Source organism: Aspergillus melleus (assembly GCF_016097325.1).
Source record: "Aspergillus melleus strain CBS 546.65 chromosome Unknown contig5, whole genome shotgun sequence".
In the NCBI taxonomy this organism is placed as follows: domain Eukaryota; kingdom Fungi; phylum Ascomycota; class Eurotiomycetes; order Eurotiales; family Aspergillaceae; genus Aspergillus; species Aspergillus melleus.
The window spans coordinates 533883-559211 of record NW_025763374.1 but is presented as its reverse complement, the minus strand read 5'-3'; the positions used below and the strand labels follow the sequence as shown (position 1 = coordinate 559211).

General features: G+C 45.2%; 7 protein-coding genes across 7 annotated transcripts; 3 read left to right on the top strand and 4 right to left on the bottom strand.

Annotated features, from left to right (window-relative positions):
- Positions 1-1015: 1015 nt before the first annotated feature.
- LDX57_008692 (FkbM family methyltransferase) lies at positions 1016-1780 on the top strand (the record flags this gene model as incomplete). The annotated part of the gene is made up of 1 exon (XM_046090414.1): positions 1016-1780. One exon carries the CDS (start codon positions 1016-1018, stop codon positions 1778-1780), a length of 765 nt encoding a protein of 254 aa, XP_045946389.1.
- Positions 1781-1909: 129 nt separating this feature from the next.
- Positions 1910-3104, bottom strand: NUC1_2 (DNA/RNA non-specific endonuclease). The gene has a single exon (XM_046090413.1). It carries the CDS (start codon positions 3092-3094, stop codon positions 2120-2122), a length of 975 nt encoding a protein of 324 aa, XP_045946388.1. The 5' UTR covers positions 3095-3104; the 3' UTR covers positions 1910-2119.
- Positions 3105-5454: 2350 nt separating this feature from the next.
- Positions 5455-5941, bottom strand: LDX57_008690 (uncharacterized protein; the record flags this gene model as incomplete). Its single annotated transcript, XM_046090412.1, has 3 exons — positions 5455-5505; positions 5568-5662; positions 5755-5941. 3 exons carry the CDS (start codon positions 5939-5941, stop codon positions 5455-5457), a joined length of 333 nt encoding a protein of 110 aa, XP_045946387.1.
- Positions 5942-7856: 1915 nt separating this feature from the next.
- Positions 7857-10054, top strand: ILV2_4 (Acetolactate synthase, mitochondrial; the record flags this gene model as incomplete). The annotated part of the gene is made up of 4 exons (XM_046090411.1): positions 7857-8014; positions 8065-8160; positions 8218-8285; positions 8361-10054. 4 exons carry the CDS (start codon positions 7857-7859, stop codon positions 10052-10054), a joined length of 2016 nt encoding a protein of 671 aa, XP_045946386.1.
- Positions 10055-10229: 175 nt separating this feature from the next.
- On the bottom strand, positions 10230-10935 carry LDX57_008688 (uncharacterized protein; the record flags this gene model as incomplete). The annotated part of the gene is made up of 3 exons (XM_046090410.1): positions 10230-10343; positions 10404-10513; positions 10570-10935. Coding segments are annotated over 3 exons (590 nt in total), but the record flags the coding sequence as incomplete, so codon positions are not given.
- Positions 10936-15350: 4415 nt separating this feature from the next.
- On the top strand, positions 15351-16323 carry LDX57_008687 (uncharacterized protein; the record flags this gene model as incomplete). Its single annotated transcript, XM_046090409.1, has 4 exons — positions 15351-15516; positions 15575-15880; positions 15936-16042; positions 16099-16323. The coding sequence occupies 4 exons, from the start codon at positions 15351-15353 to the stop codon at positions 16321-16323; spliced, it is 804 nt and encodes a 267-aa protein (XP_045946384.1).
- Positions 16324-20297: 3974 nt separating this feature from the next.
- Positions 20298-21274, bottom strand: LDX57_008686 (uncharacterized protein; the record flags this gene model as incomplete). Its single annotated transcript, XM_046090408.1, has 4 exons — positions 20298-20414; positions 20467-20576; positions 20636-20944; positions 20998-21274. The coding sequence occupies 4 exons, from the start codon at positions 21272-21274 to the stop codon at positions 20298-20300; spliced, it is 813 nt and encodes a 270-aa protein (XP_045946383.1).
- Positions 21275-25329: the final 4055 nt, after the last annotated feature.

Sequence of the window (25329 nt, the reverse complement as noted above, 5' to 3'; positions counted from 1 at the left end):
ATAGTCGCACGAGCGCTTGGTCTCGTCCGGCAGGATTTCGTAATTCTTGGCCCAGTTGTAGCTGACGCTGAATGGAGTTCGCCGATTTCAGAGAGTTCCCGGTTGGAGATACAGGCCGCTACGTTGTACCTTGGCGACGGAAATGATAAGATGAGTTAGTAATTTGGTCGCTGAAATTCATGCAAGGAATTATACGTATGTGCGGACAGAGCCAAGAGAAGGGAACTTCTACTCGACCGATAAGGAGCGGATAGAAAAATTACCGAGGACATTGTTAGGCCCGCCGCTTAAAATGAGTCTCGTGAAATTGCTGGAGTGGAGCTTCTGCAGTCTAAAAAATGAGGGCCGTGAATGTCTTGTGAATGACCAATAAAAGACTTCACGTTATGAAAGTTGAACTAACCTCTTAACATGATCCCAGATTCTAACCACTCTCGATCTATCTATAATCAGTTAGGTTAGTTAGTCCACATACTCTACGCACTCCTCACTATCGGCTTTGGAGTCACCACAGATGGGTAATATCGTGGCACCTGGCCCTCGTCTTGTTAGCCTCTTTGTAAAAGGAACTTCGCCTCCTATTTTCAAGCGTCAGTACGTTCATATGGAACCAACAAAAAGTCTTCACCGGACCTAGTTCGAACGCCTGTGAGATCCTGTGGGACCCTTGAGTAGTTTATTGTTATAGGCAGTCCACATAGTAAAGAGAACATCTACTTAATGAACACTGTAAATGAGGGGTCTCCAAGTAGGTACACGGGCTCAAGGAACTTTGCATCGTTGTTCGCTCTCTTCGTCCCAGGATATGCGAAGCCGGAACAAAACTCCGGGATCCTGAATCTTGCTACTTCAGCTTGAGGTTTGTGACTCCACACATCCCCATCCCAAGCGAAAGAGCACTCTGATATTAATATTGGACATGATCTCGGATTCTGATAAACCATTTTATTCTATCCTCACTCCCCCAACCACACATTGCTGTGTTCCTTATAACTTGTATTTCATTATCGCAATAATGCCCGTCGAACTTGTGGAATTCCCTAGGGTCTCATGTTATGCTACCAACACAAAGGAAGTCCAGCATGTCTACAAAGAGATCTTCGAAGATGACTGCTACAGTTGCTTGAACATCGGAGAGAATCCCTTTATCATCGATGTCGGTGCGAACATTGGGCTCTTTACTCTGTATATGAAGCAGAAATATCCCAGGTCAAGGATTCTCGCATTCGAGCCCGCGCCCGAGACATACGATGTTTTGTGTCGCAACCTAAAGTTACATGATCTCTTGAATACGGAGGCGCACCCCTTCGGTTTGAGCTCGCAGGAAAGCATACAGAAACTAACGTACTTCCCTAATATGCCGGGGAACTCGACTTTGAATCTGACCGAAAAGGAGGAACAGCGGAAACAAGCTGTTGAACGGTTCGGCGAAGAGGCGGCCAAGTACTACTTTGGTGGTGCTCGCGAGGTGGATGTCAAGCTGCAGCCGTTGTCCCACTTCTTGTACAAAGAGGTCGGTATCACCAAAATTGATCTCGTTAAGATCGATGTTGAGGGCGCAGAGCTGGAAGTCTTGCTTGGCTTGGATGATGTTCACTGGGCGTTGATCATGAATGTTGTGCTTGAGATATGGGAAGGATCTACTACTCGACCTGCAATCGAGGAGTTACTACAGTCCAAAGGATTCACTGTCATCTGCGAGGGGGCGTCCTGGGCTCCGGAAAGCTTCCTTGTGATCAAGGCTTCTCGGGCCAAAGGTACAATCTTGGCAGGGGAATAGTCTGATTGTGTTCAATGGCCATTAAGGAAAGTCGGGTCAAGATGTGTTCCGGTCTAGGCCACACGAGCCATGGGGGGAAATGTTTTCTACTCAGCAGGATACTACGACTGTTACACGGGCTTGTTAAGTGTAACCTGAAATTTCTGCGCGACAAGCTTCTCTTACCGACTCACTCTTTGAAAGACCTTCGCACTCGTGATGCCTGGGGGGCTTTATAAAGCGGTCCAAGTCGGGTGTTTCGGTGTTCAAGCTGTTTGAGGGCTGACGGACTGTCAGAATCCTGCTGATAATGGCTAGAGATTAACATCCCCCAACATAAAATCAGGATAGACCACCCAGCTATAGTTTGCTTTTCCGCGCGAAGTCCTGAATACGAACATCGCACTTCACTTCTTCGCACAGTTTCTTTCGCTGCTTTGGATCCAGTTTCCGGGCAAACTCAAGCCCACTTCCTCGTTCAACTGCTTCCAGCTCCACCTCGAAGTCACTCAGGTCCTTGTCCTTGTCGATCGGGGCATTCGGTAGTATGGCGACCGGACCGCCTAGCTCACCCCCGTTGTCCTCCTCCTCTCCGAACACGACTTTGTAGAAATGAGTTGGCACCGCAACGCTCGGCGGATCCCCGATGACCTCATAACTAACACGCCATTTGTTTTCACTATCCCGATGCGGAAGATATAGTGGGCCAGTGATTACACGAACAGACGGATATCTCGTTGTCAGACTGCGGGTGAATTTCTCCACACGAGCCCAGTAATGCTGATTAAAGCCGACCCCAACCTGGGGACACATGTTGCTCATCTTAAACGTGTCGTCCATAGCCTGCTGTGACCAGTTCGCGTTCGCAGCAGCCACTTGATGTCCGCGATCATACCCGGAGTTGGAATAGTCGGCGACCTTGGCGCGAAAAAAGGCCGGGATGCTTCTGTCTTCGCGGAAGTTGTTTTTGCGGGTTGACAGGTTTGTGGCCACTGATTCAGTGGTCATATGCTCGGCGACCCAGGACGGATTGCGCGTGCGACGATCGTAGCCTCCGTATACGGAGAGTGATTTCAACTCATCGGAAACCGGACCCGGGAAGCCGTATTTCAAAATACCTGCTGGATTGGCGGGCCCGGTCGGAAGCTCCTGAGCTTTGAAAATTGACAGTGGACTTGGGAATGCAAGGCTCTTGGTTTGGACAATGGGGCTGGGAACTGTGATTTGGTCCTGGGGCGTATCGTCCGGCTCCTGCGCTTTAGCATAAAGCAAGCTGGATGCTGCTCCCACGGCAGCACCGAGAGCTGCGACAGAAGCAAACTTCACTTTGGACATGATGTTTGCGTTGTACGAGTGCTCAGTGGTCTCCCTGTTACGGAAGCGCCCCCTTTATACCTAGCCTCCCGAAATTAATTCGTGCGGGAGGTTGTCGGTATCAATGGCTTGGTGCTACCTTGGCTTGGGACCTTTCACCCATGGAAATGGTATATGCTCTTTATCAGCAGTCACTGTCGCGGTGTGCTCGAGACAGGGACGTGGTCCAGCCAACCGTTGAAAACCACCATTGCGCAAGCAGGTGAGACTCTAGAGTTTAATTCTTCCGAATTAGCCCTCATGTAGATCACATGTCAGCGTCCATGACTCGATGACACCTACACGATAAAGCTATTCATCCAGGATGAAGGTCTGACGAGAGTGGTATAACTACGACTGTCCGCAGCGACCATCTCGGACCCAATTTCAACTAAACTAATAAACTTTTTGAAGATCGTGCAAGATAGTGAATCTCAATCATTTGAACCCATAAAATATCTAGGGCTTGAAGCCAATCGTGACCACGTGACCGGACCTCTATACTAACAATATCTTTATCTCTCCCAGGAAAATTAGCTTGGAGAACTACTTACCAGTTATTGAATGCTAGCCTGCCCACCAATCTGTCTCTTATTTCATATCTGCCGCTCCAAAGCTATGTTCCTACTTCAAATGCTTTACGCGTCTCCTCCGAACGAAATACATTTTTCCCATACAGGTACCAATGAATAACATAAAATTGAAGAAAAAAGTGGTCCCTGGATATATCTACAAAGAGAGCAAGAGAAATTGGCGTGTTCCAACGGCAGAACGTTATGTCATGAGACAGGTTAAATTCAGAGAAACGATTTCAAGTCCAGCTGCCCTTGGGTGTTCCTAATGTTGTCCACAATCCTATGTCCCGTGAATTAATTGATAGGCCCCGCATTGCCTCCACGAACTATGGCCAGGTGTTAGTTAGATAAGGTATACTACATGGTCCTGGATGGGATTGAATATGATTATGTCGAAGGCCAAAGGAATCTCGCCCGTGTAATTTGCCTGAATGTCGAGATTATCACTGGGCGATGCTGCGAAGGGGTCTATATTGAAAGCCGAGGTATGGTTGACGACTTTCTCTATGTGGAGGATACGAGCAGGTTTTTTCAAAAATAGACTTCATATGTTTGAGGCTCTGGGAGGAGATGTTAAGTGAAAACTAGGCATCTTGTGCGCTGATGAAACCAGCTTAGATGCGTAGCTCCTGGTTGAAAGCACCAATGATTTGCTGTTCGTTATTGACATCGATACTCTTTGATCAACACGGGTTTATTTCGCGACCTCACTCGTAAACGCGGAATTTCCGCCGGAGACATCACTTAGCCTAGCAAATCTTGAAGCTGTTCGGAACTCGTGCTGAGCGTCTGCTAAAGAGCATCCATCGTAAACAAGCGGTCACTAGTGGACTCATCTAGCAATTCAATTACCTGTCCCTTCTCGGCTAGTGTCGATGAAGAGGTGTTTTTTGGGCCGACCGGCTCTGACCTTCGACATAGTGTGAACGGAGATGTTGAGTGACATTTGGTTATCTAATCGGTCGCTTTTTTGCTCATGATCCAAAGTTTGACGACTTCGAAGATGGAACGAATACAGTGAAGATCTCGAGAATCATGATCGACAGGTGGATCCTAGTGCGTCTTAGCATATTAGAATGCCAGCCCAAGAAAATATTCTCATCATTGACTCGGAGTGAAATAGACATTGACGTTTTCACATCAAGGAACATACGGTGCGACCAAGAACATTGGGCTGGCATGAAGACTGAAGAGACCTAAATCAATCACATGGATCATCACAACCCTAAGTGACCAACATACCTCGAGATGCAGAAGGCGATTATATGAGTTCGCCATGCCATCGTATCACGAATCCCCCAATCATTCCAGATAAGCATCCGTGCCGCCTAGCCGGATCCCCGAGACGTGAGCAAATGTATCGCGACTTACAATCCATGTCCAAATCACTTGCCATGATACCACTTTCTTCCCAAGAACATGATTAAATGGTTCAGAGTCGCTCTTGATGCAATATAGATTGAAAATTAAATGCCCAAATTGCGACTTGCCTTGTCATGTATTCCAAAACGACAGGTTATCCGTGCTCGATGGGAGTTTCTATGATCACCTAGCTTAGAGAGTTTTATTCTTTGTAACTAGAAGCAGCCACGGCTTCTTCTAAAAGCCTCTACAACTCAGGATTGAGATTATCTCTTGAGATGAAGTGAATGTATTTCAAGAATTATTTTCATCCTATTTTTGCGACACCGCGAATATGTGATTCCTTCCCTGTCCAGAAGACCACATTTCATCGAAGACGCGAGTCCAGGCCATAGTGTCCAGTGCTTAATATTGGTAAACGTCCTCGCAGTTGAGAGTGATGCTATCTCCCTCGATCTGTTGTAATTGACGATTATCAGGGATTGAGTCGGCCTATAAACGAAGGGGAAGGAGCTTACCGGAGGCCGAGTAGCCACGAACGCGCCACAGCATTGGAGCGACTCGCCGTTCGCACTGCAGCGGGCGACAGCGAACTCGTCGAGGAGGTCAATGCCTACGATGGAAAATAACGTCAGTGGAACACGTTACGGGTCGATCTCCTCGATTGAGATATAACGGAATGTTGGAAGCCAGGGTATAACTCACCGTCGGAGCACGCATTGGCGTTGTTCAGCTCGGGGTCAATGCCATAGTATTCCTGGACGTATTCGGGCAGATCGGAGTATTGCACAACGTCGCGGCAGCACTTCAGGGCTCCGGACTCGCAGGTGGGAAGTTCCTGGGAAGCGCACAGGGAAGCAGCCGCGAGGAGGGAGAAAATAGCGAACTTCATTTTAATATAATGAATAAGAATAAATTTTCAGAAAGTGCTTCAGATCGATGATTATTGCGTGACTTCAACTCATAATTGCGGAATGGATGGAGCTTTATAGCTTCCAAGATTATCATCAACATAGAACATCCCTGCTTTGTTTAAGTGTGATGTTGTTATGGATATTGTCCATGCAAGGGTGGCCCCTTGCATCACTAAGATGCCAGCGCCAGCTGCGAGAGATGTTTGTTCATCATCTGTGCTCTAAGCCATCTACCGACAGCGTCGCTATGTGGCTAATTTTCCGCCTGGATAATGGTATCTGGAAAGGGTTGCCACACAGGGTAGGTGACAAAGTCATTTCCCAACATCCTCTGATCATCGGTATTGACAGTAAAAGCAAAACAGCTTCCTTCATCCCTTTCAATTCCAGGTTAAGAGCAGCCTGACGAACAATCACTGCTCTGCCAGTACCTTACTAATTAATAAAGGGTGGTCGCTTAAACCCACGTATTGGTTGCTTCACAACGAAATAACAACAGCTCGGAAGAAGCCATTCTAATCCCAACCGAGATGTAAACAAGAAACAAAAGGTGGGGGCTGAGCACAGCTGAAATGTCATGCAAGGTAGATCCTGCGCCTGCATTTGATCTGGATTGGCCCAGTCTAAATTGAGTTTGAGTCCCCTACGTCTCCCTTGGAATTCTTTCTAGACAAGAATGGTCAACAATGCAGTACCTAAGGAGACCCTAGGTAACTCAGCTCTTGGTATTAATTTGATCCTAGTTCACCTCGTGCAAACTTAATCCACTGTTTTAGCTCCTGTTAGTAACTTTCCAAGCCCCCAAATAACCTGCACTCTTCTATGGCTACTTCTTACTACTCTGTATGACCCTCAAGGTCAACAGTGCTGCGTAAAACGTGGCCCTCCCCAAGCTGTAAGAAGACTCTGTTTCTCTTTTCTTTTGTTTTCTTTCTTTTTGAACTTCGTTCCCGTTAGCCCGGCGTGTTCATAATGCACACATATAGGTCCCAACTACACAAATTATTCGCCATTGCATGCAGACGTTGGGGAGATGTCAGGTTATATATTCCCCTGAAGAGGGAGTATCTCTACTCAAAAACGATCTCTCTAGGAGTGAACAGTCCCGAACTGGTCAGAAGTATATAGTAAAAGCTCTCTGCAGAATTAGACCTTTTCCCAGTGATGGCATGTAAGAGTTTCAATATCAATCTATTTATGCGTGACAACTAGTTGAGGAGGGAGTGAGTAGGTAGGTAGAATTGTCTATTCCCACGAGACAGCGGAAAGCATCAGGCCACCGCTGCACCGCATGAGGCAGCGATATACCTAATTAGGCTAGGGCATTACTCCATTTGGCCACCCGGTGTGTGGCAACATGATGTGTGGCGTGGACATAACACATTTTCCTGGTGGCCTGCTGTCATCGCGATGGACTGATGCCGTGTAGAGAGTTAGAGTTATCATGGACCCTGTAAAACAGGTTTGAACAGGCTTCATGGGAATAGAGAACTGAGTCCGAAATGCCGGACTCCCAACATTCAGTGGTGTTTTCAAATGGTTATATAGCACTTCGGCGATATTCGGGAATGAGTCACCCACAATCCTTCGTCAATGACTAGTCACAGAGAGCTAACAGGGGATTGTCATGTTTAGTGCGAATCATGGCTTGGGGACCTGCCCGAAATCGGGCCTGTAATTCATGCACAGTCAACAAGTCCTGAGTCATCCAGTGAGAGGACGGCAAATATAATGCCCTAGACCAACGCAAGATTTATCCCAGTTTGGCGATACGAACATTAATACAATTTAGTTGAAAAATATTCTATGGGTCGTTAATTGCTCGTCTTGCTTTTCTCTCGATTTCGGTCGGCATATCTGATTTGATTGATAATAACTAGTCTCCAGCCCATCATGCTGCGACATATCGCAAGGAAAGCGCGTCCTGCCGGCCAACGCACTACAGCGCGCTCTCTTCAGTCACAAGCGTTCGCCGCGGGAGAAAGTCAGGATGTCATCGACCAAGTGATTATCTCGTCTCCGGACCTACAGAAAGAACGACTATCGAAGCGGTTGGTCACAAAGCAATGGTCTTGTGCTGCATGTACTGACCCCAAGGTAGAGCGAAACACAGGATCATACCATTTTCCTCGACGACTCACACATCATGGAGGACAGGAAAGAACTTCAAACCAAGCAAGATCGAATTGGATGACTCGTTGGTAACTCCTCGACCCTCTGCCTAGGTGAGATGCTAATTGGGACGCTCTTTTAGATTTATCGGCTTAACGGGTGGAGAGATTGTCCAGCAAATGCTCATTCGGCATGGTGTGAAGGACTTCTGTCAGTTCATCGACCATTGTGTCTTCACTCACTCTTCCGAGGCTAGACCTGCTGACTTCTTGCTTCTTGCTCTAGTTGGCTATCCCGGCGAGACCATCCTCCCCGTCCTCAACGCACTAGACGCATCGAAACAGCTCCGGCGAATTATACCACAACATGAGCAGGGCGCCGGACACATGGCCCAAGGATATGCTCGGGTGACCGGAAAGCCAGGAGTCGCTGTCGTGACGAATGGATATGGGGCAACGAATATGATTACGCCGCTGATGGATGCTCTGGCAGATGGGACGCCCATGGTCGTGCTTTGTGGGCAGGTCCCAACCTACTTGGAGAGTTCAGAGCAGCAAGCAAATGTCCTCGCAATGACCCAACCCTGCACGAAGTGGAATGTCAGCGTGAGAGACGTATCAGAGCTACCGCGACGTATCACCGAGGCGTTCCATATCGCGACGAGTGGCCGTCCGGGGCCGGTGTTGATCGAGCTCCCGTTGGATATCTCAACCAGAAAATTGAAAACGTCTCTGCCAATCACAACTGTCAATGCGGGTGTTTCAACCCGTGTGGAGGATACGTTTCGCGAGGTTCGAAGGATCCAGATCATGGATACGATTAAGCGGGCGGGTAGCCTTATTAACATGGCCAAGAAGCCCGTTCTATATGTCGGGTATGGTGTGCTCGGATCACCCGATGGGCCAAGGCTGCTGAAGGAGCTGTCCGAGAAGGCTTCGATCCCGGTCACGACGAGTCTCCAAGGCCTCGGGGCCTTCGACGAAACTGATCCAAAATCTCTCCATCTGCTTGGACTGCATGGCTCGGGGTATGCAAACATGGCCATGCAGCATGCCGACCTAATTATTTGCCTGGGTGCACGATTCGATGACCGCGTCACTGGAAGTATCCCTAAATTCGCGCCCGAGGCCCGACGAGCTGAACAGCAGGGCCGAGGTGGAATCATCCATTTCGATATCTCACCGAAGAACATCAATAAAGTCGTTGAGGCTACCGTGGCGGTGGAGGGCGACTGCGCGGAGAACCTCGACCTGTTACTTCCGCTTATCCAACAAGCTCAACGGCCAGAGTGGCATTCGAAAATTGATGAATGGAAAGCGAAATACCCGTTCCAAGCGTTTGAACAAGGACGGAAGAACAGCGGTTTAATCAAGCCCCAGAAGGTCATTGAGGAGTTGAACGATTTGATTGATCCAATCAAAGACCGCACGATCATTACGACGGGTGTAGGACAACATCAAATGTGGACTGCGCAGCATTTTCGATGGAAATATCCCCGGACTCTGGTGACATCCGGAGGACTGGGAACGATGGGTTTCGGACTACCTGCTGCGATCGGTGCGAAGGTCGGCCGGCCAGACGCTCTCGTCATCGACATCGACGGAGATGCGTCTTTCAGTATGACTCTAAGTGAGCTCCTGACGGCCAGTCGGTCGAATATCGACGTGAAAGCAATTATCCTCAATAACGAAGAGCAGGGCATGGTGACTAACATTCAGACGCTTCATTACGAACGTCGATTCGCACACAGTCACAATAAGAACCCGGATTTTGTTCGAACCGCTCGAGCGATGGGCGTTCAGGCTGAAAAGTGCACAAAGACTGCTGATGTCAAAGACAAGCTAAAATGGCTGTTGGAAACTCGTGGACCTGCGGTGTTGGAGGTGATGGTCACAAAAAAGGCGCTAACTCTGCCTATGGTTCCTGCTGGCAAGGGTCTTGATGAATTCTTGTTTTACGAAGATGGTCCGGGCTCTTGATAGGTTAGGAGGTCTGTGCTCTAATTCATCGCTTGTCCGTCAACTTTCCATTTTCTTCCTGTTAAGATATACTAGCGAAGTACGCCCTCGAGACATAGACTTATACAAAATACAGACGCCATATAAAAAATACAAGAAAGGCGGTAAACACAGACAAGTGGCAGTTACCTGCGCTTCAAGAACGTGAGACAGTAGGAGACAGAATGGCCGTTTGCCCGATAATACTACTTAACACAAGTAGTATCTGGGGTAGTTGATTGTTCCGGGTCGAAAATTGCAGGGAGGAGAACTGGGTTTGTCAGCTAAAACGGTAACTACTTCCTTTCGGGCTTATGATGAACTTTCGTACGTTTCGATTTTTCTCCAAGCGGAGAAACCTCCAATCCTTAGAGTTGGTGGCTATCCCCCATATGTCCCTATGGCTGCAACCAGCCCGCTCCCGAGTTTCCAACACGACCCCTAGGAATTTTATTAGCTCTTCCATCTATATGATAGCACTGGGATTGCAGCCTTACCCATGTAACCTAGGACCTGGGAAAAGCCATCGTGCTTCATGTCCTTGGCCTCGACTAGGCAAATACAGTTTGCCTCGTTATGGGGATTGTTGCCATACCAGATGGCGTAGTCGGCAACGCCATTGATCGTTCTGGTAGGCTTTCTACGCGGCATATCCACTTTGAGATGGCGCTCAACTTGGCTTTGTACGTGGGCATAGTCCTTGAGGGCAAAGGCCGCTTGAAGGATCGTGTTGATGGTTATACGCAACCTCGCCTCATTCAAGGGTGCGCCCCGAAATATCTTCTCTTCTGCTTCCAGTTGTTCCGCTATAGAGGAGATGGCTTGGGTTGGGAGTTTTGATGTGGCAGCCTCTTCGGCGCGTACTTTTCGTTTCCAACCAGTAGTGAATCATACCTAGACCCGTTGGGACAATAAGGAGGGTCGGTAGAAACGCAGACATTCCCGTCTAGGGTGCTTTCTTCCGGGCAGTGCGGCCCGTGGGTGGCAATACACTTCCGAGTGGTAGGGTTGAATCGGGTGCCAGTGGGACAGGCAGGGTCTTCCATTATGACGCAGACACCCTTCCAGGGATGAGAACCAGGAGGACAGCTAGGGCGAGTGGGATGGGTGCAACTTCGGCCGTTGAAGTGCCCCCCGTCCGGACAAGACGGTCGCTCATTGGCCACGCAGATATTGTCCTCGAGATAGAAACCGGAGGGACACCGAGGGCCCTGCTCATGAACGCAGAGACTACCACGGGAAGCAAAAGGCAGCGGAGATGTCGGTGGACGAGTGCTTTCACACGCTCCATGGTGCCAAGTGCTTCCATCCGGGCAGCTAGGGTCACTGGTCGAGATGCAGTGATCCCCGCGAGGGTTGCTGCCCGGAGTGCAGATTGGATGGCCCAAGGCACAGACAGTCACGGCCGTCGAAGTCGGTGTCCACAGGACAACATTTGATCTGTCCAGAGACGGGGTCGAGGGAAGGAACAATGTCATTAAGAGTGAGACGGACAGGCGAGTGGGAGGACGAAGTAAGAACAGACTCTTGAGAGACTTGGGCAATGGCAGCGGCTTGGCGAGTCACCAACCAGACCAGTGTCTGGGCAAACTTTGGCATGATCGAGCTTTCAAAGAGGATAAATTTGAGTCCGCACAGGAGCGGAAAGTAGGAGTGTGGGGAGCAATGAACACCGACTGATTGTACTTATAGCCAATACTCCAAGCAGGCGAGCAATCAGTTGGTTCTTTGCTAGCATTGGTCTAACCTAGGAACATGTATGGGTGAAAGACGGAGGCAAGAGTCGCTGTGAGGGCGAGAAGTCCGCATGCGATGCGGAACAGTCTACTTGCAAGGAAGATAAAACCCGCTGCGAAAGTGAGAAGGCACTGTGTGAGGCCAAACGCGGCAATTTCATGGATGAAAAGAACCGATGCGAAGGTGAGAGGTCGGCCTGCGAGGCTGAGCGTGAGACCTTGAGAGAAGAGAAGAACCGCTGCGAGGGGCAGAGGGCGACGTGCGAGACCGACCGCAAAAATTGCCAACAGGATAAAAGCCGGTGCGAGGGTGAGAAGACCACATGCGAGGCTGATCGGGACAGATTCAGGGATGAGAAGACCCGTTGCGAAGGCCAAAAGGCGACATGTGATACTCAGAATTCCGCCTGTCAGAAAGAGAAAGGTACCAGTGAGACACAGCGACGTACTTGCCACACAGAGAAAGAGAGCCTGAGCAAAAGGATCGTGGGCTTGGAGAATGATCTAAAGAAGTGTAGGGCCGATCTCCAGGCAGCGACGAGGCCTCCTCCAGCACCGGCAACCTGTAAGACCCTTTCCCCTTGCCAAGCCTCCTAGTACTCCAATATTCTCCTTCCATTGAGCGATTGCTAACCACTGGCAACTGTCACAACAAAGGCCCTGGAGCGGCTCGGGGCGCCCTCCGGAATGTCGGCGGGGTGAACTTCCGGCTGTACTGCAATGCAGGTCAGTTTCTCTCCACTGCCCGATAAATATCAATCCTCCTGCCCAATATGTATCTGATTTCCGGGAATAGCAACACATGGCACTGCATGGGAGACTATAAGATGGAGTAGTTCTGATGCTTGCCTTGCGAACTGCGCCGTGGGGCCGCAATGTGTGCAGTTTGACTTCAAGGCAATGAACGACTTCCCCTGCTATATGAAGACCGATCGGATCAGCGAGGCCAATGTTGTTCCCGACACCATCGGACATGGAGCCATCCGGATTTAGACAACGGGTCATGAGTCTTGAATATCTGGCCCAGGGGGACTTTCAATAGCGTCCGCAAGGTGAATGAAAAATACCATTGTGAGAGTAGGATATAGTAGGTGGCAGGGGGGTTGTCTGCGAGAACTGCATGGTTTTCCTTTTCTTATCGACAGCACCTTCTGGTTTGGCACATGGTTCCATCGTACTGAATCCTCCCGAATTGTCTTCCTTGCATCAGGTTCAGTGTTGGTTCGAATTGATACATCCACTCGACGAACGAGGTGATTAACACAATTGTAGGATGAGACGCCTTGATCCCAGGGGGTAGGGAGATTGATGAGGAATTCAGAATGAAACTGGCGGCCAGACGCGTCGGTCACCGGATCCGCTAAACCCAACTGGGGACCCGGCCAATAAATTAGTGCCTCAGGCAATACCGTACTTGATCACCTGACGCCCGTCCCCACCTGACGCCCGCTTTTTCCCATACAAAATCACCTAAAATTCTTAACTTTAAAGAGCTACCATTCAATCAAAATAAAAGATATTAGATTTATATTTTATATATATAATCTATAATAGTAATAAAATAAATATATATAAAAATATATATAAGAATTCCAATCGAAATATCTATATAAAAACTAGATCTTTAAAGTAATTAATAATAATAGTTTTTACATTAAAGATTAGAATACTAGTAAATATTTATATAGAAAGAATATTATTATTAAATTAAATAATAAAATAAGTTATTTTAGTAATTTTTTTAATCTAATCTTATACTAAAAGCCTATAATTTTTAAAATATATTTTTAGTTAATTATATTTAAATTCTCTAATTCTTCTATAATATATAGTTAATTTTATAAAAATTAATATTAGACTTAATATTTAAGTATTTATTTTAATTTCTAATCTAAGAATTAACTAAAAATATCTAGATCTAATAAGAAAACTTAGTTTTTTCAAATATATTATTATCATGAAGATTTTATTTATTACTTTATAATAAATTTATTTATAATAAGATAAAAAAGTTTTAAAAGAATTTTAATCTTTTTTATATTTATCTTTCAAAAAAAATAAAAAATTACTAATCAAATATAGTTTTATTTACATATTACTAAGTTGTATTATAAATTGTATTTTTTAAATAATAAGATAAATATTGATTTTTCTTATTTTTTTAAAGAGAGTTATATATAAATCTTTTTAATATATTTTATATTATTTTTATATAATTTTCAATCCTTATAAAGTATTAGATTATTCTAATTAAATTATATATAAAAAATTACATTTTTAAAATTATATCTATAATAATTATGAAGAAAATTACAGAATTTTTAATTTTAATAATATTATAGATATTAACTATACTTTACTTAATATTTTATAATTTATAATAATTATACATTTAGACATATAATAAATTTAAAAAACTTTATATTTATTTTCTAAATTTTCTTGTAATTTTATTCTTTTTTTAGAAATTTTTATGAGAATTGAGTCTTATAATCTAATTTAAAGGTAAAATAATCTTAAATATTGATTTTAATATATTTTATTGAAATATTATTAGTAATTTAGTCTTTTAATTATTCTTTAAAAAAGCTTATATTTAACTTAAATAAAATTATATACATACTTATAAAAAATCTAATTTTTTTAGAATATAAAAAGGATATAATACTTTCTTTATCTAAATATAAAAAATAAATCTAATATCTTTTATTTTGGTTGAATGGTAGCTCTTTAAAGTTAAGGATTTTAGGTGATTTTGTATGGGAAAAAGCGGGCGTCAGGTGGGGACGGGCGTCAGGTGATCAAGTACGGTACATCCGCGCTGCTGCAACGGACCTTTTTCCGCTCTTGGACTCCCAATGAATATTGTTGAATGGACGAATGGTGCACACCCATTGCATCTTCATATCAACGGGACTGAAGCAACTTCTAGAACACGTTTGCTCCATTTTCATAACCGAAATGGCCGCCTCTCATGTCGGACAGTGGACGGCTGAATGCCTGAGGCTGCTACATCCCAGGCATTCCGCTGTTGGGTGACCAGGAAGATTTTCTTGGTCATTACTCTCCAATCAGTCTCAATGGCCATGTCATAATCAGGTTACTTCATTGAATCGTTTTCTCAGTCGTCTGTTCCCTATCTCTAGGTCAAAGGGCCTACGACAAAGTGTTGGTAGTGCCTGTCGGTATATGTTATATGTTTTTCGAGCCGAATATTGCTTAGACTATGGAGAATCGATTTATTGGGCGAGAAAGAGAAAAAAAAAAAGTCAGGGTTCGTGAGATTTATTTCACAAAAGACTTAGCTGACTGTTACACACGCCTAAAATAGTTATTCTTTTTCAATCCATGATTCTTGGAGGGGTCTCACCGTCTTGGGAGCCAGTCGGTAGAAGGTTCCTAACTTGACGCCGGAGCGCATCATAATCCCGTCATGCGGTTTATGACTCAGAACAAGCACTCTTTACTACATTTCTGAATCGCCCCTGAAGACTCGTATCTGTCCGCAAGTTCGACCAGCAAGAAAACCCCCCAGCAACAAAATGGCAACCACCGAGTCCGATTCCGACACCGAATCCATATTTGAAAGCGAAGAATACAGGGCGATCCATGACTTGATGAGGAAGAACAAAAAGGCGTGCCCTTGCCTTAACTTTATATTCTGGCGTCGGTGGAATAAAGGCCCAGATTTCATACCAAAGCATCTTGGTGAGCTCACAGTAATTTGCGCGATACCCATTTCCATTACTCAGATTTATACACCTAGATGACCAGCTTGAAGCCCCCACAGTGGCGCATAATCTCGCTTACGGCAGCCCTGAGATGATACGATACCGTCTGAAAAAGATTATTGGCTCTGCAACTTCCGTTACCTTGAATCTTGATCTGCTGTTCGATTACCAAGTGGAAATATCACACTTTTTCGAAGGCAAGCGGTACGACTATCCTTTGCCACTGTACGGCATTCTGTTGTATGGCGACAAAAAGGACCTGAAAACGAATTTGATCATCACGAGAGAGGACGAGAAAGGGATGACAGAGAGCAAGGGAACAGAGGTGTGCGGTACCGCTTGTGAGTACTAATCACCAATTGTGCTCTCAGTGTGGAATGTTGCCAACATTTACAGTGCTCATGTACCAAGCCATGAGGAAGGTGGGGTTGAAGCGAGAGATGTATGGAATTGTGACAGATAGTTACAAGTGGCATTTTACGCGCATTTCTCGCAATGGTCAGGTATGAAACCAACCCCATCCTCCGAAACTGATTGTTAATCTTGTGTTACTTTCAAGTGCTATTCCAAGTCCTTCGAATGGGATATCGAGGACCAACGAAGATCTATCCTACGCCTCCTTCGTAAAATTGTGGTCGAGGCTCTTCAATTAGCTCAAGAGGATGATGACCCTTACGGTATTTCTACACAGGGCATAAGCGAAGCTGCTGGATGTGTGATAGAGATCGACCACTATGCAAGCGATGCAGACTCAATACCTTCAACAGACTCGCAAGAGAATTAAGGTTCATAAAGGGTATGGGAAAAGAAGTTATATCTATCATTAATCGCGTCCTTTGACCAAAGGACGGAAAGCCCATGCGGAACTGACTATAAGGATTAAGGTCAGAGTTGAGAAGAAAGTTCAATAGGTCTTTGCTCACAGAATGCTCTGTTTAGTTTTATTTTATTTTATTTTTTAATTTCATTACCTCTCCTCCTTCGGGCAGGTTGTAAAATTACATGATCGTCAATCTGTAGAACGAGAGTTATTGCGCTACGGGCTGCTTTATACCTCCATATATTCGGTCACTGCCACGGCGTCTAGTTATCTATCTCCGTACATAAATGCTTCTGGACTGCAGTTCAGCCCTAACTGTACCCCAAATACGGCTGGTTAGTGTCAGGAATGGGATCGAATTTTGACCCAATGCTACAGCTATTATTTGGAATACTTAAGGCAACCAACTCTCTTGTATTATTATGAAAAGACTAGTAGGGAACTTGAGGAAGCTACGAACTAGTGATTAATCAAGGCTGTCGGGGAATGTGACACCTGAATAATTAGAATTCGAGTGTAGGTAATGCCCCATATACTGGGTTCTCGTAAAGCAAGCACTCAGCCCATGCCACCTTCAATACAGAATCATACCTTCATCAGTCCGCATCATTGGGCTTCCGAGTCCTAACACACAGAGGTGGAAAGAGGATAATTAAGCAATTTCTGTGAGCCATATCTAGTCCTTTCTAGCCTTCAAATGACAGATCAGCCACTTGGTCAATGATCTCACTAAGAAAAGCGACAATCTCCCTCAAAAAAAAATTGTGGTTGCCTGCATGAGCAGAACAAAGCTGGACCTAAATTAACTTCGATAATCCAGGGACTGATATGACTGAATAGTCTCACCTTGGAGTCGGTGCACAACCTAAAAAAGTACCAATCCACCCCATTGTATAGTAAACCATAAATAGTTCGCGCTTGGAGGCCAGCGGCCATTCTGGCATGATGGACCATGGCTGGGAATGTAAGTAAGCGTTGGAATGCGTGGGAAGATAGGTTTTGTTCATACCCATACATGGTATCAGATCTTGCACGTCGGACCCCTTGGTATTTACTATAAAGGTGGGATAAGGCTCATTCTCATGGTTTAATGCATACTCACAGTGCCTTCTAAAAAGCGTCATCTTGCCCCGGCGAAGTCCAACCAGCTCCACGGTTTTATTGACCTCAAAATTGAGCAAACAGCACGAGGAAAATGAGTCTGGTGAGTCGTGCCCGTGGTCATGTGTTCTCGCGTTCCGTCTTTTGTTGGCCAAAACATAAGACAGAATCATTTGAAGACGGGCTTTCTCGAATTCTGGAGAGCCAGGCTTTCCATTATTTGCAACTTGCTGGTCATCCAATGCGCGTGCTAGGAAGTGTCAGCAATAGTTGCAAGCTGAACACTGTGAAAGCTTACTAAGACGGTCGGGGATTTCTACAGGATGCTCATGAGCGACATTCCACTTTCCTTTATGCGGTTTTATCTGAAATGTTTCGTAGATTGTGTCTTCGCCAGCATCGGTGGTTTCCGAGACGGGAAGCTTCTGTAGTATGGATTGACTGTGATCAAGAGGCAGTGTGAACTGATATGCGTTTGACCTTTTCAGGCCGGTGGCCATGACTATCGTATTGCCGTGTCTAGCTTTGACTGAAAGGCTGGGAATTATGTGTTGAAAATAGGTCGCTGTTGGATTCAATAAGCTGAGATCACAACAGTGAGAGATCTGGAGATTCTTGAGGGAAAGGTGACTACTCGGCTATGTCAGGATGACCTTGGTACGGTACCCGTGATATAATAATGATCCATATTGTATGTAAATGTCACGTATGTATCACGTGTGATCGCGAACAAGGTAGCAAAGGCCCTTACTTTTGGTGGTTGAGGGTGGTCTCCTGTCTCCACGATCAACTGTCGTATTGTTTACGCATAGATTTGCTATTTTCAATTACGTAATTCTCCATTCAATCAAACAGAAGTTGCTAGCTAGTCCGCCTATACCTCTACGTGTAGTGGATAATGGCGCTTATTTTGTAGCGTATCAAAGCAAGGATCTCGTTTCAAATATACTTCACGGTGGTTTCGGAAAGGAGCTAATAGAAATCGCTGTCTCCACCTGAACCCATCTCGTCATCCGATTTATCGACCTTGTTACTCTCATTCAGGTCCTTCCAGACCACACACTCGGTCGAAGAGCTGATATTGCCTTGCGGAGGCAATATGTTGATAGGGCTTCCTCTTAGTAAACCAAGTGCTTGATCAATAATATACCGCAAGTGATCGATAATCGTATCCCTCTCGCTTTGATGCCTCCAGTCCAAAAGGGTTTGAAAATACTTAACGGAGAGTAGTCAGCTGCTGTCATACTGGTCATTTCAACCTAAAGGTTCTTACCTGGCCACCATGTTCCATTTTTACAAAACACCACTGATAGCTGTTGGTAACAATGCCGTATAGCCTTGACCTCTTGCCTGCACGCCTTCGGTTGTAATGGAGCATTACTAGAAGTGATTATCAATGAGAAGGTGTAGTACTCAAGGAATGGGACAATACACGCACACATTGCTGGCGGCAATAGTATATTCTCGTCTGTAAAAGGACTTGTAGTTTCGTGAACCACAAGAATGGCGTCAAGGTTCTCAACGTCGCCATACCACACGATCTCATCAGCGCTAGACCGGAGATACCGATTTGGCGTAAGCGAAAGGTCTGGCATAGTCACTTGCCGTCCAATCGAAAGACGCAAGCAATCGATTCTGTTAAACTTTGGCCAGCAACCCGAATCTTTTTCCAAGCTCTCCCAATCCTTCGAAGCTCTCAGACTGCTTGCTGGGCCTGCCGAGGACATTACATGATTCCTTTTGACGGCGGCGACGACGGAAAAGAGGATAGTGTTCACACGAGATCGGACGAGTGCGGAATCTGCTCGGGGGCTGAATGCTAGAGTAAAGTCGTCCAGTGCAGAGGCTTATCGTAGAAGATTAGAAGGTCCGTTCTTCGCATATTGATCAAGCTTACCTAAATAGTTGGGTAGACTGGGTCCCTGCTTTCTACGACGGTCCCAGTAGCTTTTGCTATCTGAAGAGCTAGCTTTGCGAGCCTTGAGGACCTTTAGAAGCTGTGTGCTTGTCCTGTCCGCGTAATCTAGATCAATATCGATCACAACCATCTTGCTGCTCTATTTTGTTTGAGTATTGCACAAAAATCGGTCAGAAGAAAATGTGTCGCTTGAGCTTGGGTAGAGAGGACGTGCGGATAGTAGCCCTCAGCTCTTGGACAGCACTTTAGCGTTCCTCGGTGATGCATATATGAGTCATAGCACTCGTACTGTACTTTTAGGGAAGAGCCTTCCCCAGTCACGTGCTGCGGGTTATACTCCCGGTTCCCAGGTTCGGTCACCTGTGGGTTTGCTCAGAGGAAAGGTAAATAATGGTCTTGGGAAGTCCATGATGGGACATTCGCAACCAATAGTACGGCTGTTTGTTGTATTTGCCATCGAAGATAATCACCGATTGAGCAAACGGAGAATCACCGCGCAGTATGAGATGTCGCGTTTAGGATACGACTAGAAAGGAAGATGGTCATTTTTCGATTAATAGAGAAAGCATTTTTTAGGTTTCTTATAGTTCAGCGTTCTATGGGAGTGTGAGTAATATTGTAGGCCTGTAGTAGGATAACAGAAAACGGGTTACCGCTGGCCGGTACGAATCACACGCTGTTATCAACCCTAGTCTCCGTGGGAGCCTTTTAGAGATCGCTTATAAATGACTGGTGAACAATGACATAATAAATGGTCTTGAACTGCTGTAGGGTTAGTTAAAGGGTCTACAGGTGGGATATATGTTTCTTGCTAAAGCTTCACATTGTCATACAAAGAGACTCATAATTAATACAAAGCACCATAAACTATACATGACATGCAAGAATCGAAAGGGTTTGACCTGGCATTTTGTGCCTTCTATGACGCAATCGACGACACGGGAGATATAATGGCAGCCTGGTCCATGATGGCCGCCAACAAAGTCAAAATCTCCGGGAGCTCATCCCGTCCCAGACTTAAGGTGATACTCGAGTACTTTTTTTGGTTAGCTAGACTACTCTTCTTTCATGAATGGAAATTGTCATACAGTTCGATCGGGGTTAAGGCGTATGAAACACCAATTTCTAGCATTTGTGGCGATGCCCCAAACCACCTGACGGGTGCAGCCATCCCTTTCCCGGATGTTGAGAATCATCGCTAGCATCACTCATGTTAGTGGATCCAATTTTTAGACTGGATATAAAACAAACACTTACCCATATAACTCAGTGCCTGATAAAAGCCGTCTTGGTCTGACTTCTTAGCCTCAATTATGCAGATGCATGCGGCTTGATCGTGAGCATTGCGGCCGTACCAAACTGCGTAGTCCACCGCCCCTACAACGGTCTTTTTGGGGCGGTCAATGGGTATATCGACTCTAAGATTGCGCTCAAGTTGTGCCTGGACGTTGTCATGCCTTTTGATGCACCATGCCGCCTTCAGGATCGTATCGATTTTCACGCGGTTCAGCGCCTCCTTATTAGGAGCACGGCGAAAGATTTCTTTCTCGTCTCTCATCGATTCGACTATATAGGTTAGATACTTTGAGTAGTGGAGCTTGTAGGGGTTCAATTCGTACGAAGGTAAGCAGGAACTTCGACTGTGTCGTCGGGGCCGATGCCCCAGGCCTCTGGGTCTTTCATTGTGATCTCCTTTAGTTTGAAGAACTCCTCAACCTCGTTCGTGTCTATACCTGTTACAGGTATGGTGGGATAGCACTTCTCATCTTTCTGCCTCTTTCGGACCTCCTTGGCTGCCTCAAAAAGCTGCTTTATCTGCCTTTTCTGGCGTATGTCGCGAGCAACCTTCGTCACCTTCTTCTCTAACTGGGCGAACCAGTCTCGAGGAGGGGCCATTCCCGTGGCTGTATGGTAGTATAACGTGTTTGGGTCTGGGCAGGGGGGTCTGTAAAGGAACTTAGTATCTCAGGAGGCTTAATACAAGGCTCTTCGATATTCCAAGCAGATATCATATTAAACTTCTAGTTTGGACAAATGGGGCAACTACAATCCTCATGGGCCGATGATGACTTCATTCGGTGTCACTCAGTATCCATCGATTAAACCTGGGCTTCATTCGCGAGACCTACAGGTGCATAAATTACTATTCCAAGTATCATGGGAAGATAAGGCTTGGATGGGAACCTGCTCCTTATATGTCGTTGTTAGAGTTAGCTATAAATCGCATTTTCTGTACCTTGGTCGAAGCTTTCGAGTATATCATCACATTCCAATCCCACGCATGTCGGATACAGTGGCATTTGAATAAATGACACCTTGCCAGCAATAGTTGCCAACCTACCGTAGTATCTATTCCGATCATCTATGAATGCGATCAAACGCAGCTTTTTAGAAGTGATCACTTATAAAATAGGGGTTTCGGTTCTGATAGAATATACACCGATGCGAGGCTATAGTGCAATATACTTAACCTGATATGATCCTACTGGGGATCTTCAGTAGCAATTACTAGAGCACCACACTTTTAAAAGGAAGGTGAGCCTAGATATTCAACTCATAGCCCCGCCCTATGGCTTACAAAATCATGGTGTTTCGCTAGCTGAAACCCTCTTGTTATGTGATTGATGGCAATTTTTGAGTACATCAAGAGCGCATGGACCTAGGTTTATAGCAGTATAGATCGAACAATAGACCAATTCCTCGATTAAGCGATTGAAAGCCTTACAAATCTACTAATCTTTACTGGACCTTTAATCTACCATCGAGAGCGCCGATATTCTTGAAGAACTATCTTAGATTCAGATTATCGCCAGTGAGGGCATATATATAATGCGAATAGAGTAATTTACCAAGTATTTCAATGAGGCCCATGTAATAGTATGCAACCTGCTATGGTAACTGTCTAGATATTGAAGGACCGGTTGACCTCGTCGGGTTCTATAGCCGTGATAGCTATGGTAGGTAGTCCTTGCACCTTTTCTTGTCGCTTTCTTTGTCTTTTGGCTTCTGCTACCCTTCTGCGCATCTTCAATTTCTGGCCTCTACCGCGAGGAGTATTCATCAACCTCCTCTCCAACACCTCAAACCAGTCTCGGCCAGGGGCTATTTTGGGGGCTCTCAGCAGCCTTCCATCACTATCGGAGCAAATTCAGTGTCACACAGTATTCTCAAGACGCACTACTGCCCAATATGACGGGCACTCGTAAACCAGCAACCTGACCACCGTTCCATCCCCGCCCATGGCCTCTTTTACCTCTACCACGTCCGCGACCCCGTTCATTATTGACCGATAGCGGTTTTCCTCCCGAGAAGGACCGATGCTCCCAATGTGCAAGAGACCTTTTGCGGGGCGGATCATTTTGCATCGGGAGATTCAACGATAACTTTTTCCCCTTCTTCGCCCTTTTCACTTCTTTCCCGTCGTGCTTTCCCTTTGCCAGGGTGAAGCGGTCCTGTACCAAATACTGTTAGCTTAGGGGCTCTCTCAAAGAATTGCAAAAGGGCACAACAGAAGACGCATACTTGATGAGCCTAATGCCCAGGATCTGGCAGCATTCGCTTCCTTGCCGGCTTTGTCGGAGTAAACAGCGTATTTCTAGCAGTCAGGGTACTATGGACCGTCCCGCCGTGGTTCAGCCTGCTTGATGACTGTCGAAACATGGCCTGTATGATCCCACCTGCGATCTTCTCAGGCTCTTCTTGGAGATGGCCTTAATTGCTGCAAGACTCAGACGAGGCTCGTTCTCTTTGTCTGATCCCTTGCCCCTTGCCGTCGCAAAAACAGCCTTGATCGAATCAATCAATCTGCTGACATATTGTAAAGGGGATCGAGCCACACACCGCGCCGTGACGGTGCAAGGGATGCAATGCAGGGCGAAGGCCACGTCAACACAGCACCACTACGTGGATGGCTCGCCGAGGACCCTACGGCCAACGTAGTGAACAGAGATGAAGGAAATGAATGATATGATTGTCCTACGATAGGTGCGGAACTAGCTGAGCTAAATATATGAGGCATCCGGGGAAGGGACGGCTCGGAACAACGTGGCTCCTTGACCGGGTATGCACCAGAATCATTTTACAATATGTATATGGCAGTTTGGAGGGCTTGGCAGGGATGACTAAAGCACTGAATTACGTGATCTCCACGGATTCGATTGAAGGTCTTGATATTCTAACTATGCGATATAGCTCGTATTTATGCAATCCCTGGAGCTTCAAAATGATGATCAATCAACTCAACAGGAAGAAGCAATTATGTTGAATAATTGACTGATCGATTATTTCGGCTGAGCAAGGCGATAAAATGCCAGCTTAGTCAACTCCCGCGGCCACACATCCCTTCAGCGCCTTGCGAGACCTATCTGTCTTCTTGGGCTAAAATGAGGTCTTTGATGTTAACAAGATTCAACATCTTTATGAATTTGCGATATTTCTGACCCAGAAGGACTTTCATGAGACCATCAGCGATCATTCGATCGGTAGAAATCCATTCTACATATAGATTGTCTCTCTAAATTTCCTGGCGAAGCCATAATTGATAAATATCAATGTGACACAATTTAGAACATTGCTCAACATCTTTTGAATTAATCAATTGAACGGTTTGCTGATTGTCACAGGAAATGATCATTTCATGTTAAGAATCGAATCTCATAATGTTAAAAACTCTGCTCCACCAATAGGTGGCCTTTGCAGCCTCAAATAGAGCGAGAAACTCTGCTTCGATTGTGAAAATTATAATGACACGTTGTTTGTCTGATTTCCATTCAATTGGACCGTTGTATAACTTAACAAAATATCTTGCCGAATTGCGGCAGTCAGATCGATCAGCAAAGACAGCATCTAATCCGATTATTACAACTTCTTTGATGTTTGGATCGGCGGCATATTCAATCGCAAAAAATCAAGTTGCGTAAAAATAGACAATAATTCTATTCGCAATTTAAATGTGATTTAAAGACGGATTCTTCAGCGCTTTAGATAAACGATTTATTACATGTGCAATATTAGATCGTGTGATTATTGCAGAATACTAAACGGATCCTATTTTCATAGAATATTTTTTGATCTTCGTCTCTAATGCTTGATCTTCGTAAAACGAGAGATCCAAAATGTTCGATAGAAGTGTATCTGGCCATCTTATAAGATCATCCAAATGGAACTTTACAATAATATTCTCTAGATATGCATCTTGACAAAGCCAGAGCTTCCTATGAGATTTATTTCAAATAATCTTGATTCCTAAAAATCAGTTCACTTCTTTCATTTTTTGTAATTCATATTTCTTTACAAAATCTTTCTTGAATCATCTGGCGACTTCACGAACGATAAAAATAAATAAGTTGATCACAATAATGTCGTTCACATATACCAACACGATCATGTATTCATTCATGTAAAGGCATTGCTTTTCGGAAACAGATAGAAGGCCAAATTTAAGCAGAATAATGACCAAATCTTTCTGCCAAAGACGTGACAATTTGTGTAATTCGTATAGTATTTTTCTAAGCTTCCAAATCTTGCCTTTAGTATAAAAACCGTCTGGTGATCTTGTATAGATAACATCATCAAGTGTTGCATTTAAAAACGCGTTTATAACATCTTTTTGATCGATGTCAAGATCAAAAGCTGCTACAAGTGCCATGATAGCGCGGAATGCTCGCGCGAACGCTGTTGTAGCAAAATTATTAGCAATTGTGTTTCTTTCAAGGTCTCTTCTCACACAGATACGTTTTTTTGCTTTTGTGAAGTTGTCATCCTCATTGAATTTGTATGTGAAAACCCATTTGAACGAAAGAATCTGCGAATCTCGAACTTCGTTGATTTCGACAAAATCAAAAACATCCATTGCTTTGAGATTATCTACTTCAACCTGCACAACATGCAAGAATTCGTTCTTAAACAGATGTTATAATATTTCTGAATAAGAATTCGACAATAAAAAAGAT